We start from the raw sequence: 14093 nt of genomic DNA on the forward strand, positions 1-14093 counted from the left end.
AAATACTTACATGACACCAAGTGGGGTAATTGCTCTCAACCTTCGAGCCAACCACCAGGCATAGTTTCAAATAGGTATTTTTCCTAGGTTGCCCTCAAATATGCAAACTAAGGGATAGTAATTTTAGATTTGCTTTGAGAACAGTAGGCCTCTAAGACAAAGATTTGAGAAGCTCACTGGATCATTTTCAACCTTGGAATTTGAAAAATAACATCTATATTCTACTATTAGCCTTTTCTTTTCCCATGGATGCAACACCTTTATTTTATGGAGACCTATATAAAACAGAAAGTGCAAAATACGACTTAGAAGAACAAAATGCACACAACAGTCTTTGTCATTGAAAGTCACTTTACTGATGTTACAATATGTTAGTAACATTGAAAACCACAGGCATTTGTATTAAATACTCTTGTAGAAGTGGATACTGTGACGCTGTTATTATTAAAAGTGAGCAGGAATTTAGAACCCCGAATTACAATGATTTGATTTTATAAAAAGCAACATTTTGTTTAGCTACATGAAAGCCAGATTCATTCAACAGCCCAATGCCTGTTACGTTTATGACAAAAATATCACACTCAAAGCTAGAAAGTTGTAAACTGCAGTGCTTCATTTTGATGTTTGTCAAAATCTTACTTTTATTACATCAGGTACGATTTTTAAAGGATTTTAACTAGCAAAGACAATGATATATTGCAAATCATTGGTTTTGCCAATACTAGCCCAGCCACAGTGGTGAAACACAATTCTCCTTGCCTCTCTCAATAATGGCTAGTATGAGTGAAAAAATAGCTTTTTTTTTACAGCAATGCCCAAGTTAAACATCAGCACAAAATGAAGCTGGCAGAGCCAGTTGGTATATACCACCCCAAAAGCTTTGCTGAAAGAACTGGTCATACAGTAAATAGTGTTTTCTCCAGCAGATTAAAAATTCTGTAATGCTTTGCTATTCTGAAAAAAATATTTTGCATTTATGCAACAATAAAAATAAGTACTGTATTCTATATAAAACATTACCTATTGTTACATATTTTTATCCTTAAGAAAAGAAAACTCAGGTTATATATTCACAGTTTGAGTATGTTCTGGACTGTATTTCCAAGTGTAAAGTATGCAGAGTCTACACAGGCAGTGAGCAGGAGTTCTTTTACCAATAATCAAACTAAATCAGCATTTGCTGTTCTACAGAGCCTTATAATATTGCATGATTAGCTGCTCGCACCACTCTACTTACAAGGTCAGTCAGGCCTATATACAGAATTTCTAACATGGTTGTAAAAATAGACTCTCCATGCTAAAGTTAGAATATATAAGGTCTTAAGGCCTCATGTTCAGTTTTTTAAACAAAAGCTTTATTTTTTTTTTTATTCAGAGGAATACAGAAACAGAAAAATAAAAGCTTGTTGCTTTGACATTTTATGCTCTAGCAATTAAAAATTGTGTTAACACCTTTACTTCTCCCTTAGAGAATATGTTTAACTGCTCTGTGCTTATTTTCCCAGATTTTCTTCATCTCATTCTGAGTTATATGACAATTGTGGCCTGTCTTAAGTAGCAGAAGTTTTTAAACACTTTAAAGCTGGTTTAGCTGAAGTGATTTTGAAACTGGTATAGATTGGATTTTAAAGACCTAGAACTGGCTAGGCGAGCCAGTTTTGAAGCCAAGTACGGTGTCTCAAGTGTGAGCAATATCTGTGTTCTGAACTTACTTTTTACTGCTTGTTGTTCTTACTTGGCTGAGATAACATAGGAATGTTGACTGTTGTAGTGCTTTTCTCCGAATACTTGCAGAAAACTTGTGGATACCATGTGCCAGATGCACAAGATGGTGTTTCCAAAGCTGCAGTTTACATCAGCATCCATACTTGAGACACCAGAAATGGTTTTCAGGCTGACTTAGAAAATACTTGTGTCAGAGGAGATTTTTAGCATAGAAGATAGAAACTATTACTTACTTTCCTGTTTCTGACAAAATCATACTTAAGAGAGTCCTGTTTGTATTGCAGCTATGTTTACACAATTAGTTTCACTGTTTCATTTTTTCTTGCCTTATTAGGATAAGTTATGTGCACACAGGAACACATTCCACTGTGCAGTCATGGGATCACAAACCTGCACATATTTTTGCAGTTTATTCAAATTTGTCTTCAGGAATCACAGAATATTCTGGGGAAGGGACCCACAAGGATAATAAAGTCCAGCTCTTAAGTGAATGGCCCATACCTTGACCCTGGTGTTACTAACACCATGCTCCAACCAACTGAGCACATCAAATGTGATCAAAGTCAAATCCAGTATTGCTGATAAATGTTGTATGATTTGGAAGCCATGCTAATAGTGGGTCATCAGCTCATCCATTCTTGGTATTCACTGGAGACTGAAATGCTCAAGCTCTTTAAAAATGAGGTAAATAACATCATATTGTGGTCGAAAACAGTGGTCCAAACAGTCCACTGTTATCAAAGAAACAGATGATCTTCATACTTGGAGCAAGAGAAACAAGCTCAACTATTAGGTTCACAGACTTGGTGATTAAAAAGGCTTAGTCTTCAACAATGCTAGAAGGTGTGAGAGACACAGGATGCCTGAGTCACCAAGTGGTTTTACCAGTAATATTCTGGTTTAACCACAAGTAACTAAGCCCCAAAACAGCCACTTGCTCAGTCCCCACCCCCAGTGGGATGGGGCAAGAGAATTGAGAAGGTAAAAGTGATAAAACTAATGAATATAAAAACATAAGAATAGTTCAATAATTAAAATCAATTATTGTAGTAATAATAAAAAATATTGAAAAGACAATTAACAGAGAAACAAAACCCAAAAAAAGCCAAGTGATGCAAATGAAAACAATTGCTCACCATCAACAGACCAGCGCTCAGCCAGTCCCTGAGCTGCAGTTTTTCCCTGCCAACCTTCCCCCTGGATTGTTTCTGATGGTTTAGGACATCCCTTGTGTCTGCTGTCCTGGCTGAGTCTCCTCCCAACTCCTCGTGCACCCCAGGACCAATTGCAGGTGGGGCGTGTGAGGAGCAGAAAAGGCCTTGGCTCATTGCAGGCACTGCTCAGCAATAACTAAAATATTCCCTGCATTATCAGCACTGTTTCCAGCCCAAATCCAAACCACAGCTTCATACTGGCTACTGTGAAGAAAATTAACTCATCCCCAGGCAAAACCAGGGCAAAATCCACAAGACATGAGGTATCACCACCTGATTATAGGACAAGCAAAAGATCACAGAATCATTAAATGGTCTCGGTTGGAAGGGACCATAAAGATCAACTCGTTCCAACCCCCCCTGCCATGGGCAGGACTTTACAGTACACCAGGTTGTTCAGAGCCCCATCCAACCTGGCCTTGAACACTTCCAGAGATGGGGCATCCACAGCTTCTCTGGGCAACCTGTGCCAGTGTCCCACCACCCTCACAGTAAAGAATTCCTTCCTAATACCACATCTAAAACTACTATTATTAACAGCATTGGAAAGACCCTGTCCATAGTGTGGAAAGGTGACCAACTTAGCAGCTTTCTGAGCCAACTCACGGAGGCTGTTAGTGGATGAATGTTTCATGAAAATGCTTTTCAGTAGGAGTGAAAAGGGGATGGAAGAGAACAGGAGCTTGCTGAGTTTTACACTGGAGTGTGATAACTGCTTACAACTAGGTCTGGGATTCAATGACATTGCAACTCCTAAGGGCTAACTGAAGTGCATATCCTTTAGACTTATGGAGTTTCATCCTTCTTTCATATTACGTTCTATCCATTAATCAATTAATCAATGAAGTTACAGCAAATTGGATCCAAATTTGTAGTATATACATGTCTATAATAGTGTACATACCCATTCTTAGCTCTGGTTTTGAAAAGAGTTGTCGCATTAGTATTGACAAGACCATTCAGTCCAAACCAGCAACAGGGATTTGAGTAAGAGGATTTCAGTACACTAACTGTTGACACAATTTCTTTCTGATTTTAATTCAGACTCTACCTCAAAGGTCAACTTGTTCAATGGCACAATCACAATTATTTCATGAGCACATGAGCTCAGCAGGTTCAACATCTCATAAATCAGGAACTCTTAAGTCATTTGGAAGAAGCCATCTTCAAAGGCAAGTCATACTTCAGGTGACTGGCAAGTTGTGATTTAAGTTCACAATTTAAGCAAAGATAGGCTGTATAAAATTAACCATCTTCTTGAATCTACTTAAATATAAGAAAACTATATGTAAATTATCAGATACAACCATCTCTGGTATATTGCCTGAGATTACTAAAGTTCTTAAGTCAACAAATCCAGAATTAGTAGGTAAATCTTTACCTGTTAAACTGTGGCATCATTGTGCAGCATTGTTTTTAGATACAATCTCAATTTTCCAGTCTCCATCAGTTAGTCATACTACTTTTATTATAAATTATACAAGATTCTTCTCCCACATTGAAATACATAAAGGTAACTTAAGTATATCTCATCCTGCCATCTTATGTTCATATAAACAATTACTTCTAGTTGAGAACTGATAGCTTCCTCACTTCTACACCATAGTTGGCTATAACTAGTTGATTTATTAAAATAAAACCAAAATAAAAGCATGAGTCTCAATGAGTCAAAATGACTGAGCTATATTAGTGACAAGTACTCTATCTTAGACTGGATGAGGTATTATGCGGCAGTTTATATTGCTATTGCCAGTGCAACTAACTACAGTGGATAAAAATATTTGCAATCTTCGAGGTTATTAATCTGGCAGCTTTCCGACACACTACATTTTAAAAGTAGGAAATGACAGCTTGCAAGCAAACAACTTCTCTGTCCAACCTCTACTGGCTTGGGAGGCTCACACAGCCCTGCCAGTTCAGGTCTCCCAAGTTACCAACCTGATGCAAAGTTCTCTGCAGAAGAATTTTGCAAAAACACAAGTCCTGTGATATTCTCACTCTAGACCACCAAAGTGAAAGTCAACGACTTAGTGCTCAGAACTAGACTTCCAGTCACTACGTATCTCCAAATGTGAAGGTGACTGTTAAAGGTAAACTACACACATAAGTGTATCATCATATGCTACAAAGGAATTATACCAAAACAAAAGAAGCTGGAAGTACATACTACGTTGCAAATACAGTCAGGAGGGCCATTTGTTTGCAAAACAAGAAGCTATGAACATAGCAGAAAGAGCCCGTATGTTATATCCAGATCTGTCTGCCAAATCTTGCTGCTTCTTGGTAAGGCAAAATGGAAAGGGAAGAGTAAACAGTGGTAAACATAAGATAATGCACAGAAATCTAATGGGATTATTCAAAACTACACGCCAGTTAGTATCCAAAATTATCATAAAAGGCACATGATGAACAGTCCTGTTACTAAAGATATGAATATGGGAGGGAAAACCAGCTTCCAGGTGACAGAGTACTACAGCGACGATCAGGTTATATTGTCCTAATGTGGGTGAACCTCCTGAGGGTCCTGCTCAAAGTCCAGTGAAATCAACAAAAGTCATATTGATTTCAAGTTATGGCTCACCCTAATTTCATAAGCTACGTGCTATCAACTATCTTCAATCCAGATAGCTACACTCAAGGTTGATCTTTGCAAAAAATATTCCTCAGTGCTGATTGATATATTTATCTTTCACAAAAATGCAGAATCTTTCCTTAAAGGAGTTACAAGTGACTGTCTCATTCCAGGTGGTCAGTCTGCACCCACTTGTGCTCACTTATATTTGTCTTTTTCCAAATACTTACCAGAACCTGTTGACTGTGAAGGAAAATCATTTGAATGCCAAAGCCAGTATTTTTTCAAAATCCAACATACAGCCTAATCATAAAATATAGTGCTTCTAAAAAATCTTACATATTTTACAGCTGCCGACATCTTTAAACATTTCTTAATTTAATCTTACATATATCTGACTTTATTGAGAGACGTAAAAGTTAAAAAAATACATTAAAAGGCTGCAAGTGTTGGGTTCACTTACTAAAGGAAATACATGAAAGAGGTAGTAAGATTCAGAAACACCATAGATGTTCCCATTACAATAATATCTCATTAATCATACAGCTGTTGGGTAGCGTATTTAACTGCACCACACAGTTGGGTGTTTTATTCTGCAATGGTACGACCTGAAAATAAGTAGTGAATTTTGGAAAACCAGAGAATTATAAGCTGATTTAATATGGTCCAGTTTCTTACTAATGGAAGATTCCCAATCAGAAGGCGTTTGCCTTACAACAACCTTTAGAAGTCTGAGGTGTTGGAAATATAACCATCAACTTACACACAAGGTTAATATGGTAAAGAGTTGTTCCCTCCCACCCCACTCTTTTTAAGCCAAATTCACTTGTTCTCAGTTTAATGCCCAAAAAAATTGTCAAGGGGGCGTCAGGGGCAGCAAGCATAGCATTCAAGTACATGGTAAAGGTGATTCCAGTAACGAATAAAAATTGAAAGACAGCAATGAAACTGGCCACTTGCCCAGCACTATTACTATTGAGTGCAGTGAAATCATTATGCTTCTCATAAGCCTATGCCTTGCCATCTAAAACAGTGTCTGAAATGCTCTATCAAAAATACACAGCAACTGTCACAGACAGACTTCACATCACCACATCCTGAATTGACTACTTGGAAGTATTCCCAAATGTCCAGTAAGTTTGGGCTGCACATGACTTTAAGACTCTGTTGTCTGCTGAATCATTCTTGATTACACCTGTGAGAAGATACAGTGGTTATCTTACTAAACAAAGGATTTTGGCTGGTTCCTCTAATGATGATTTAAGACAAAGTGCTGCTGTACTGGATTCCACAGTCTACTGTCCAATTGAGATTGTCAAGACAGTATAAGATGCTGAAAAAGTTGTATAGATTTTGGTCAAACACCAGTTTCTGAGAGACACAGTTTTACAGTACTGTACTTTCTGTATTTCCATGGATGTCTGCTCATAATATTAGAAAATCTGAAGTGTGATGATGTTAGTCATGACTGTTTCTTTAGGCATTTGGCAAAATACACATACGTATAACAGCTATTTTTGACATTATTGAATGTTTACATATATACAATCTGTATACTGAGATTATAAACATGTAAGGTAAAAAAAAAGATATAATCTTTGTTTGCCGTTTGTGTCAAATAGTTGCCTTTCAAAGCTTGAAATCCTGTCACAAAAAAAAATCCTATATTTCTTACTCCTGCATGCTAATCTCTACTACAGTATGTTGTTTTTCCCTTACATGTGGAAAGTAAAGAACACAAGGTTCATGCATACAGCGTACAAGTTTACATCAGCTGGGCTCTCCATGAGGCACGTTCCCAGTTTTGCTCTGGTCTGACTCAGGACTGCAATAAACCAGAGACAAACCTCTCTTACACAGGACCGGCAAATGGACTGCAGTTGGGATTCTAGGTCACCACGTGGAACGGCCTTGTCACATCTGGGCTAATTATTCTCTGTTATGATTTGGCTGTTCATCAAATCCATGAAATACAAGTCAACAAAAAAGAAAGAAAAAAAAAAAAAAGACTTTTCTCCTTCCACATGAGAGGAGGTTATCACTGCAATATCATGGGCATCTCTGTTGATCTTTCGAATTGTCTGAAGAGCAGATGAATGTGCAGTGACTCAGTGATGCTGAGTTTCTATAAAATCCAAAGTAAACAGTTCTGATGTGACCCCAGGAAAACAGTGCAGCTAGATGGATGTCTCCCATAGCTGGAGAGGGGGAAAATGAACACAAAAATATGTTGAACACTAAGATAAAACAGGCTGTCACCCAAACAGTTGCAAGGAGTTTGTTTGGGGAACTGTGTCTACATCACTTGGGTGACCAAATCTCCTCCCAGCCTCTGGTGGGTATCTGTTCACCAAGTGAGCAGACAGTCTCAAACATTTCAGCACAACTTGCAGTCAACATACTAAATGCCCATGGCTGGTAGTTCAATTTTCTTTTTGAAGGAGAAATGTCAGTGTAGCATCAAATTGCTATTAGACAGCTTTTACCTTAGAGTTACACTAATATTAGTGTAGAGATAACTTGCCATTTTCATTTGCCTAACTCTGCTTAGAGCAGCATGACTTTCTGCTGTGGGTTTTTGCTGCTCCCAAACCAGCTCCAGGGCTGAGACACATCAGTACAGCCCAAGCTCCAAGCTGCCTCGGGAGACCCTGTGCTGCACCTCAGACAATCTTCTGCCCCAAGCAGCACTGGGGGAGCACCTTGCAGGTTCCCTCAGCAGCACTCCATTCCTTTTTTCTTGGACAAAAAAAGGACAGAGAACAGTGATGAGAATCTCATCAGCATCAGCAACATGAACAAAGGGTATTGCAAGTAAAGCTCCTAAAGCAAATTTCAGGACTTTTTTGCATATTCAAATATCTGCTATGTCTGAATTGACACAAAGGAAACAAAAGCCTTTTGGAGAAGCTGGAAATCTCTCCGTATGGGACATTACTATCCACCACACATTCCAGCAGCTCCTGGTCACTCTAGGGGGACCAGGGTGGGCTCAGGTCACATAGCAGTGAAGTCCCTCTAGGCCTGCAAGCCCTCCACATGCTCTATAACTGGAACGTTTTACATTTCCATAAAGCTGGAAAGCAGCTACCCCCACAGCCCGAATGAGAGCTGCTGGGAAAAAGGGGTTAGAAAGGAGAGCCAAACACACCACTTGCTCCAGGGCTGCCTGTACTCTGCAGCCCAAAAGCTGTCTGGGCCACATTCTCAGCTTGAAATAAGAAAAGTAGTGAAATCTGAGCTTCAGGGCAGCTTAAGGAGCAACCTGAAAAGCTGCCTGTAAACACAGCTGTTGAAGCCTTCATTGCTGCCAGAGGCTCAGCAGCTTCAGAACTTAAGGGTGCAAAGGAAATGCCACTCCAGCTCTCCTTGTTGGCCAAAGGTGTTAATCTGCCACAGTTTCCTTTTGAAAAACTACCAGTAAATGAAGCCCCTGGTGAAATGCAGAGAGAAGAGGAACACATACCCTGGCACTTTGCCTGTTGACTTTCTTCTCTTCATCAGGAAGTGGTGGCATCGGGTAAGGGTATTTCCTGCTGGAAGCAATAGATCCAGTGGATGAAGACGGAGACTTTGCAGGAGACAGTGTCCTGAGGTGTTGAAACACACAAAATAAATGTGATGTCTTTGCATTCTAGCACTGCAACAGCAACTGCCATTACTCTGAAGCTTGGTTCAGAGCCAAGTATATAGCTTATTATTAGCTCAATATCAGGGGGATAAAATTGCTTGATCAGTAGTCTTATAATTTCATTATATGAATAAAGATATTTAGAGATTTCAGGAACACTGGAAGAAAAAAAATTTGCTACTTCTTATTAGAATTGTATAACAAAAATGATTTCCTAAACTGTTTTGTATGGTACTGTAATTGATCATTAAAAAATTATTAAAAACCAAATCTGCAATTGAATAAATACAGAACTAAAAGATAAACATGGCATTATAAAGTCTATGGAAACAGTAATTGTATAAATACAAGCTGAACAAATGTCTTCTCCCAGTGACTAAATTGCAATTATATGTCTTTATGCATATCTTACACATCTCCTAAATTGATACAAACATAGCAAATAAATCAATTATTTTGGTAACATTAATTTACACAAATGCATGCATTTGGAGGCCAAACTGTTAGTTGTGAAGTAACAAAGGCATATACAAAGTGCTAATAACAAATTGTTATACATGCAAGCATCATACAGTGCATATTGTTCCAGCCAAAGAAAGAGTCTGATGAGAATATACAAAAATGGACTGATTAGTCAATGGCAATCAGCATTTCTGTACAAGGTGAGTAGAGTAAGCAGGAGCAAGTAAATGTTTGTATCACATGAAAGGCATTCTTTTCATGTCAATAAGGCAACAGCACATTATTGACTGAAATTTTATACCCAAGAAAAACTCTTATGCTTCTGTTTTGAGATTCTGCACTTTTCCCACTTGAGAGGTTCCTATCAGGCTCTAAATCTGGGCAGAGTAAAATGAAAAAAGGCCTCAAAGTAGAAAAATTGAGCTATCCTGGCCACCTCATTCTCTTGTGCAGACCAAGGGCATTTACCACAGGAGGCCTCAATACTGCAGGCACATCACTCAGCCCTCCCTGAGCACTGCTATCTAGTATCTTCTGAGTTGATGTGTCCCTGAAGATGGAAAGTTTCCATAACAATAAGTGAAATTTATTTACCTTTAAATAATTTTACTTTTATTTTGGACTATTGTATCGTTTGTTGTGTCTGTACCTCCCTACAACAGCACATTCTTTTGCCTCCCATACAAACAATGACTGATGGTAGCCACAAGCAACAAGGTGTCAATGGAAATTATATGATGAGAGCTCTCCAGTCTGGCTCATGATCCTCTAATGTCTCATGTGGTAGCCTCTAAGTTCAACAGCACTTAAAAGATTTACATTGGTACAATTATCCAAACATGGAAGCATACATCTTCAGTACCTGCACATTGATCACCCATTAAGATGAACTGGACATACACCAATGTTTTCAGGAAAAAAAAACTGAAACAGTTACTGCAGTATAAAATAAGGTTTTGTATGTCCAACATCATGGATCTGGGCACCAAACTGTGCATGCAAGAAAACAGGTTAATTTAAAAAAAAAAATTCCAGGGAAAGGTTGTCAACAGTGCCCTGCTGTTTATTATCCATACAAGTCCTCTCATCTCTGCCCCCACTTGGACTAGTATGGATTACTAATAAACTAGAAGAGGGAGGGGGAAAAACAAGGAGAGCAGGTTTTACATATTATTAGTAATCCTATTATTCACAAATTTTACCCCATTGCTGCAGTAGACTTTCAAATTTTCATTTTAAAATTTGTAACAACGCACTTGGAGATCAGAAACAAGGAACTGGGCTAGTGGAATCTGACTTGGCAAGCCCTATCAGAAAGCCATTTATAAGGTAGCACTGCCAGGGAGTGGCACAGAATGAAGGCATCTTCCATCTCTTTCACCACACCAGGCACAACACTTCCAACATGCCACAGGCTCTTCACATTTTAGATCCTCTAAGAGAAGGCCACAGTGAGAGGAAAAGCCACAGCCAATCTTCCTGTCCATCCGAGCAGGTGATCCTCAAAGGAATTATAATCCCCCAAAGGATGAGGCATCTTGAATATTTTCCTCTGACCAGGCTTCCTAACTGAGCCTTTTAGTCAGAAAGCTTTGCACCGTAACTCAAACACAATGCTGCCTTTTCTAAAGATTTTGAAGGCCAAGCCTCCAGTGTAGATGCCTACATATCCTCCTTCTCAAACCCCCTTTGCACTGCCTGCTCACCTGCAGTTTGCACATCTAACTGATGTGAGCTTTGCTGCTTGGCTGCACCTGCAACACTACAGCCAATGCATCAAGAATGCAGTTGCACACTTACAGAAATGACCTTGCCCTCCCCTCACAGGGCCTCACCACTTATTTTTGCTATAGAGTTACGTGCTGGTTTTTGTCATCTTTAGTGCCAACTACTGAGGCTGTGAACATACACGGCTCAGTGTATGCTCACAGACCTTAAAGTTCTTCTTCTGTGATAAACAACATTGTTTGAGGTGGTTTTGATCACCTTTCAGGTTGTACCCTGAAATTGTGTATGTGCTGTGTATCCCAGATTTACATATACTTTAAATGAGAAAGGTCATGTCTGGCTCTTTCTCATTTACAGGATGGAGAAACAGCATTCAGGGACACTTGCAGGTAATGCTGGGGTTAAACGTAGGAAAATTTGGCAGTTTTGGTTAAGGGTGGGATCCACTTAGCTTTCGCTAGGGTTTCAGTTCTCCTGCAATCAAATCCATTAGCTTTCATGGCAAACGTTGCTTCCAGCTGAAACTTACAGAAGAAACCAGTACACACCACGACAGAGATTCAGAGGTTTTACTGCCAACCTCAAATGAAGCCATCCACCTCACCCCCAAAAATTCTAATTTTTGACCAGAAAGCAAGATAGAGTGGCCACTTTGTGTCCTTCTGTCCTGAAAGCTAAAACTCAGAGTGTGTGGAGACCATTCTGTTTTTCACAACAAACGTTGTGGCAGCAGGAAGATATCTGGAAGCAGTCCCTGCAGCCTTAGGCCTACCGACTCAGCCTCTTGTCCCTAAACAGTGAATGTTGGCCCACAAGAAACAGTGCAAAAGGTGTCACCTGGTCACACAACTACACATCTTGCTATTTTGAGCATCATTTTAGCTTAACTCAAGGCAGGTGGCCCTGACAGATCTGAACTGTTCATGAATTGTAGGTGATTCTCTTTTACAGACTGAAATAATGTAATGAAATTCAATTAACATTCAACCTGGTGAAAGATTCCAAGCCAAATATAGACCCTAACAGCCTAATCTAACCTTTGCTGCTGTGGATTCAGCTCTTTGTAAGACATCATCAGCCTAGATCCTACATTAGGAAGTTAGGATCTTCTAAAAACACTGGTGTGGCTAAACATTTCAAAGTAAGTTCCTTCTAAAAGCCACCGGTGTGCACACATGTCCTCGGAAAGAGCAGCAGCAGAGGGGAGAGGAGGTTCTTGGAGGGGCTGCAGAAGAGACAATGGTCACTTGGAGCAGTGAACTATGCCTCAGAAGCAGGCACTCACATGCTTCAATGAACCCCTCTTCCTAACTCTTGAAAAAAAATCCTGATCCTACTGACATCAGTCAGCATTTTTTCATTGCCTGCCAACAAGAACAGTATTTTGCTTTGCTTGTAATAGGGAAAAGGCTTATTTGTTGGTTTTTTTACTTTAAGCACAGTCTAGAGCTGCCTCAGCAAGAGCAGCTTGCCACGGGCTGGTCATGGCTCTGGCTTCAGCTGGATGCTCACAAAGGAAGGCAATGGAGATGGTCAGCTGAAGAGAAACTGAGAAAAAATCAAGGACACAAAAGCACATTAGAAATAGGAGGGAAATTACACCCTACTGTCTCCTCCTTCCATGCCCCTTCTCAATGCCCTTCTGACATGGGATGTCCATTTTCCTTCTGGATATGTGCTCTGGGTCTCATCTAAGCCCTTTGTTTGCAAACTACTTTTGTATTTAAATAACTCTCATAAAATATAACTTATTGTAAATACTTGCATTAAATCAAATGTAGGTGGCTTAATGTTTTAGAAGGTGCCTTCTAGTCTTTTTTGTTTAGAATTATCTACAGAAATACCATGTTTAGGGCTTCTGGCAGTTTGTTTTCTGATTCCATCATGGCTCCATCAAGTCTTTCAAATTCATTGAGAATTCTGAGTAATCCTTAACCATATTTCACAAGGTCAGCCTGTGCACTGGGCATTGTAATTGGCAGTACCAAGAATAAGCAGTAGTAGCACATTCATAAAATAATGCCCCTTACAGCACGGATAAAATCAGGGAGAGGCTTCCTGCCTGATTTTATTGCTGAAGTTATGTGGTTATAGCCTGGCACACAAAATTAAAATCTAGACTAGACTTTGAGCAGGAAAATGAGATTTTTTCTTCACAGATCTTTTTTTCTTACAGATGGGAATCCCATACTTGGGAGTTTTCTGGTGCCAGAGACACCACCTACTATTATTACTATCATTAATAAATAGTAATTATATAGAAATACCCTTGTAGACTAGAAAAAAATTACTAGGAAATCAGGTGTTAGAGAGACAAACTATGATTTCTAGAGGGTTTTTAAAGTAGATAGAGAAAATCTTGGTGATGACTAATATCTCTATTTTCTGAAAATCTGCAACATTCCTAGCAAGTGTTTTTGTCATTTTTCGTCATTCTGTTTCAACTTGTCCTACAACAGCATCAGTCATCAGCATATCATGCCTAAAACTACAGGGAAACAAGCAAAACAGCAGTATTACTTTCAGGACACATTTAAAAGAACAGAGAAATCAAAGATGATTAGCAACATTAATATTACTCATCTAAATATCTGGTGTAAATGTCTTATTCTGGGACTCTAAAGTCATAAAATATAGTACCAGCTGGACAGTTTGACTTCAGCCTGACTTTCTAGTCAAGTAAGATCTGTTTAGTTCTGTTTGTGAATCACTTCACAGGCTCAAAACCCAGACACAATATGTTCTGACACACCATTCTTAA

The 14093-nt window shown here is 39.1% G+C and overlaps 1 protein-coding gene across 9 annotated transcripts in view; it reads right to left on the reverse strand.

The window, feature by feature from the left end:
- Positions 1–238: 238 nt before the first annotated feature.
- Positions 239–14093, reverse strand: part of ADAM22 (ADAM metallopeptidase domain 22) — a 131519-nt gene continuing 117664 nt past the window's right edge. For 8 of the 9 annotated variants that reach the window (XM_066198032.1, XM_066198022.1, XM_066198014.1 and 5 more), the window contains 2 exons: positions 8978–9101; positions 239–7709 (listed from right to left, as the gene is read on the reverse strand). In XM_066198032.1, coding sequence (XP_066054129.1) covers positions 7689–7709; positions 8978–9101 — 145 coding nt within the window. In that variant the 3' untranslated portion in view covers positions 239–7688. The remainder of the gene's footprint in view (positions 7710–8977; positions 9102–14093) is intronic. The other variant, XM_066197972.1, reaches the window with a different exon arrangement.

This window comes from Chamaea fasciata, unplaced genomic scaffold (assembly GCF_029207755.1).
Source record: "Chamaea fasciata isolate MVZ Bird 193981 ecotype frontalis unplaced genomic scaffold, bChaFas1.0.hap1 SCAF_1, whole genome shotgun sequence".
NCBI classification, from domain to species: Eukaryota; Metazoa; Chordata; class Aves; order Passeriformes; family Sylviidae; genus Chamaea; species Chamaea fasciata.